Source organism: Eriocheir sinensis, unplaced genomic scaffold, assembly GCF_024679095.1.
Source record: "Eriocheir sinensis breed Jianghai 21 unplaced genomic scaffold, ASM2467909v1 Scaffold5, whole genome shotgun sequence".
Lineage (NCBI taxonomy): Eukaryota > Metazoa > Arthropoda > Malacostraca > Decapoda > Varunidae > Eriocheir > Eriocheir sinensis.
The window spans coordinates 2129286-2134285 of NW_026111831.1; the positions used below are offsets into that span (position 1 = coordinate 2129286).

Sequence of the window (5000 nt, forward strand, 5' to 3'; positions counted from 1 at the left end):
GAAATTTGCGAATATGACCCGTACATCTTCTGCTTTTCATATCATCTGTTTCCAGAGGTCAAAAAGAATATCAATCAGGTCTTCACGAGTGTTTTTTTAGGTTCACGGTACAAAGGAAGGGTCAGACTACCACCAGGGCCGTTAAACTACACCTGGAAATGCCCTGAACTCCCACGAAAGCCTTGTCAAATATGTGTTTCTTTAGGTTCACGGTACAGAGGAAGGGTCAGACTACCACCAGGGCCGTTAAACTACCCCTGGAAATACCCGAAACTCCCACGAAAGCCTTGTTAAGTAGGTGGTCCTGGGCGCCCTTAGTTCACTTAGAGGTGTTTCATAACCTTTGAATTTTGGTGTTTCTGTCAGCTCGGCGTGTTTCAAGACATAATAGAGGTACTGTTATGTTATGTTATGGTATGTGATGTTGCTTGTGTCAACGGTGGAAGGTTTGTTAAGAAATGATTAGCGATGTTATCATAATTACGTAAGACAAAGGTACAGACAGCATAATAATAATGATGATGATAATAATAATAATAATAATAATAATAATAATAATAATAATAATAATAATAATAATAATAATTTTTCCGTCCTGTCCCATACGAGAAAATAAGGATGTATAACGAAGAAAGAAGAAAGAAGAAGAAGAAGAAGAAGAAGAAGAAGAAGAAGAAGATAACAAACAAAAACAACAACAACAGCAATAATAATAATAATCAGAAGAAGAGAAAGAAGAAGAAGAAGAAGAAGAAGAAGAAGAAGGCAAAGAAGAAGAAGAAGAAGAAGAAGAAGACGAAGAAGAAAAAGACGAAGAAAAAGAAGAAGAAAACAAAGACGAAAACAAAAAGAAAAAAGAAAAAGACACCGAAGAAGAAAAAAGAAAAACAGAAGCAGAAAAAGAAGAATCAGAATCAGAACACGATACAGGAGGCGAAGAAGAAGACGCGGAAGCAACCTCACCTTCAGCTTGTGGTCTTCGTGGTTAGGGGAGCCGGGGCCGTCTGGGTGGACCAAGCCGTTGCCTCCTGCTGCTTGGGGCGCTGGAGGGGGCGGCGGCGGCGGGGGGGGAGGTGTGGTACCCAGATCGATCTTCACATGAACCTTCGTAGTGGCCAGAGCCGCTCGCCGTTGCTCGCACGTCTCAGACACCTCCAGACTCACCTTTGGAATGATGATAAAATAGAAAAAAATTGGAGATTGAAGAGAAGATAAGAAAAATGGTAGAGATAAATGATTCCTTCCTTTCCTGTCCTTACATTTTTCTTTCTTTTCTTCCTTCCATAACCTCCAGACTCGCCTTTGGAATAATGATAAAATAGAAAAAAAATAGGATATAGAAGAATTAGAAGATAAGATAGAAGGTAGAGATAAATGATTCCTTCCTTTCCTTTCCTTCCATATTTCTTTCTTTTCTTCCTTCCATAACTGTTCCTTCCTTCTCCTTCCTATCTTCCATCCTTCCTTCCTTCCATTTTTCTTTCTCCTCTTCCTTCCATAACTGTTCCTTCCTTCTCCTTCCTATCTTCCATCCTTCCTTCCTTCCATTTTTCTTTCTCCTCTTCCTTCCATAACTGTTCCTTCCTTCTCCTTCCTATCTTCCATCCTTCCTTCCTTCCATTTTTCTTCCTTCTCTTCCTTCCATAACTGTTCCTTCCTTCTCCTTCCTATCTTCCATCCTTCCTTCCATCCTTCCTTCCTTCTCTTCCTTCCATAACTGTTCCTTCCTTCTCCTTCCTATCTTCCATCCTTCCTTCCTTCCATTTTTCTTTCTCCTCTTCCTTCCATAACTGTCCCTCCTCCTTCCATCCTTCCATCCTTCCTTCCTTCCTTACTCCCCTTCTCCAATCCAGTCCCATATCATCCTAAATCTAATCCCATATCACTCTGACTTAGCCCATATCCCCATACCAGCCTATTCTTTACGTGACCCAATCCCATAGAACCCCAAGCTCACCCACCTCCAGCCTCATAGCAACCTCATTCTAGCCTCCTTCTAGCCCCGTAACCTATTTCCAACGTGACCCAAACCTCACAGGACCTTAACCTTAACAGACTCCTTACGTTCTTATGTTCTTATGTTCTTATTTCCAACGTGACCCAACCCCATAGAACCTCAATCTCACCCCCCTCCAGCCCCATAGCAACATCATTCTAGTCCCCTAACCTATTTCCAACCTCACAGGACCCCAAGCCCCATAGCAACCTCATCCTAACCCCCTTCTAAGCCTATTTCCAACATGACCCCAACCTCACAGGACCCCAAGCCCCATAGCAATCTCATTCTAGCCCCCTTCTAAGCCTACTTCCAACCTGACCCCAACCTCACAGGACCCCAAGCCCCATAGCAACCTCATCCTAGCCCCCTTCTAAGCCTACTTCCAACCTGACCCCAACATCACAGGACCCCAAACTCACCTCCAGCAAGTCGCCAGCGCCGTGTCCGATAGCGATGACTCTTGGCTGGGCGGTACGAGGGGAGGGGGCGACAGCGACCACTTCAGCATCCAGGGATCTGATACGGAGGGAGTAGTGTGGCGGGGGGACTTCGCGGAGTGGAGTTATTACGCCATCGCTCATCTCAACCCAGACGTCCACCAGCCCTTCCTGTGGTTGGGGTGGAAGAGGAGGTGGAGGAAGAAGAGGAGGGAAAGGAAGAATGGAATGAGTGTAAGAGATTGGTTATACTGTTAAAATACATACATGCACATACACACACACACACACACACACACACACACACACACACACACACACACACACACACACACACACACACACACACACACACACACACACACACACTTCCCTTCCCTTCCCTTCCTCTCTTCTCTCTCACTTTCTTTCTCTCTTTCTCTTTTCCTTCCTTCCTTCCTTCCTTCCTTCTTTCTTTCTATACCCTTCTTCCTCTTCCTCCCTTCTCTATCTTCCTCCTTAAATCCCTTCTCTTCCCATCTTCCTTTTTCTCTCTCTCCGTCTCTTCTCTTCTTTTCCTTCCCTTTCTCTCTCTTCTTTCTTTTCTTTCTGCTCTATGTTTTCCTTTTCAAACACACACACACACACACACACACACACACACACACACACACACACACACACACACACACACACACACACACACTATGCCTCCTTCCCTTCCCTTCTTCCTCCCTCCTCCACCTTTTCCCTCCCCCCCCCCACACACAACCACTCCACCTCCCCCTTCTTCTCCCCTTCCATCACCCCTTTCCTCCACCCCATTCACCCCTCTAACACCCCTTACAGAACACCTCATCTTCCCCTTCTCTTTCCCTCCTCTACCCCTCTTTTTCCTCACCCCACACAGAACCACTCCACCTCCCCCTTCTTCTCCCCTCCATCACCCCTTTCCCCCACCCCATTCACCCCTCTAACACCCCATACAGAACACCTCATCTTCCTCCTCCCTTCCCCTCCTCTACCTCCTCTTTCCCTTCCTCTAAACAATCCCTTAACTTTTTCCTCTTTCCCTCCCTCGTACATATCCCCTCCCCTTCTTCCCCTTCTGCCCTTCTTCAGCAATCACCTTACACACCCCTACACACCTGGTACTTGGCCGTCAGTGTAGGGGTGACAGCCGTGATTGCAGAGTAGCCATCGGGGAGGTGTGTGTCAGGCTGCAGGCTCAGGGTCAGGCCGGAGATGACAGCTGCTCTAAGGCGACTGACCCAAACCTTGTCTGACCCAACCTTGACCTCGCGTGCCCCGATGACCCGCCCCGTGATGGGAGACAACACCTGTGGAGGGTTGGAAGGTCAGTTTGGGGTCACAGGGGAAGGGAAAAAAGAAGGAAAAGATGAAGGAAAAGAAGAAAAGAAAGAAAGATTAGAAAAAGAAGAAGAAAGAAGATAAAGAAGAAGAAGAAAAAGAAGAAAACAGGGAAAAGAACAACAGAAGATAAAGGAAGAAGAAAAAGAAGAAAAGAAGAAGAAGAAGGAAAAGAACAGAAGGAAAAAATAAGAAAAAAGAAGGAAAAGACGAAGGAAAACGAAGAAAAAGAAAGAAGGTTTAGAAGAAGGAAAAGAAAGAAGAAAAAGAAGAAGGAAAATGACAGAAGAAAAAAGAGGAAAAGACGAAGGAAAAGAAGAAAAGAAAGAAGGATTAGAAGAAGAAGAAGGAAATAAAAGAAAAAAATAAGAAAGAAAAGAAGGAAAAGAAGAAAAGAAAGAAGGATTAGAAGAAGAAGAAGAAAAAAAAAGAAAAAAAGAAGGAAAAACAAAGGAAAGAAGAAAAGAAAGAAGGACTAGAAAAAGAAGACGGAAATTAAAGAAAAAAAGAAGGAAAAGACGAAGGAAAAGAAAAAAAAGAAAGAAGGTTTGAAAGGAGGGACAGAAAGAAGAAAAAGAGGAAAAAGAAGAAGGAAAAGAACAGAAGAAAAAAAGAAGGAACAGACGAAAGAAAAGAAGAAAAGAAAGTAGGATTAGAAGAAAAAGAAGAAGAAGGAAATGAAAGAAAAAAAATGAAGAAAAAAAAAGATGAAAAAAAAAGTTTAAGATGTTACGCCTCTCACGCCTCTCAAAGCACCAAGACCAACACACCACACAGGTAAGATAGACAGGTAAGGGAGCGAAGGGGCCGTATTTAAAGACACCATCGCTTCTCACATCAACTATTTCTACAGGTCAAAGAAGGGATCAATCTGTTTTTCATGAGTGTTTTTTAAGGTTCATGGCACAGAGGAAGGGTCAAACTACCACCAGGGTCATAAAACTACCCCTGGGCGACGAAACATCAACTATTTCTACAGGTCAAAGAGGGGATCAATCTGTTTTTCATGAGTGTTTTTTAAGGTTCATGGCACAGAGGAAGGGTCACACTACCACCAGGGTCATAAAACTACCCCTGGAAAGGCCTACAGCTCCTACGAAAGCCTTGTCAAATATGTGTTTCTTTAGGTTCATGGCACAGAAGAAGGGTCAAACTACCACCAGGGTCATAAAACTACCCCTGGAAAGGCCTACAGCTCCTACGAAAGCCTTGTC

The 5000-nt window shown here is 44.0% G+C and overlaps 1 protein-coding gene across 1 annotated transcript in view; it reads right to left on the reverse strand.

The window, feature by feature from the left end:
• LOC126992678 (transmembrane protein 132C-like) overlaps positions 1 to 5000 on the reverse strand; it is a 38673-nt gene that overhangs the window by 2401 nt on the left and 31272 nt on the right. The window contains exons 6-8 of the mRNA XM_050851484.1: positions 3564 to 3755; positions 2419 to 2607; positions 964 to 1164 (exon numbers count right to left, since the gene is read on the reverse strand). Of these exons, the coding sequence (XP_050707441.1) occupies positions 964 to 1164; positions 2419 to 2607; positions 3564 to 3755 (582 nt within the window). The remainder of the gene's footprint in view (positions 1 to 963; positions 1165 to 2418; positions 2608 to 3563; positions 3756 to 5000) is intronic.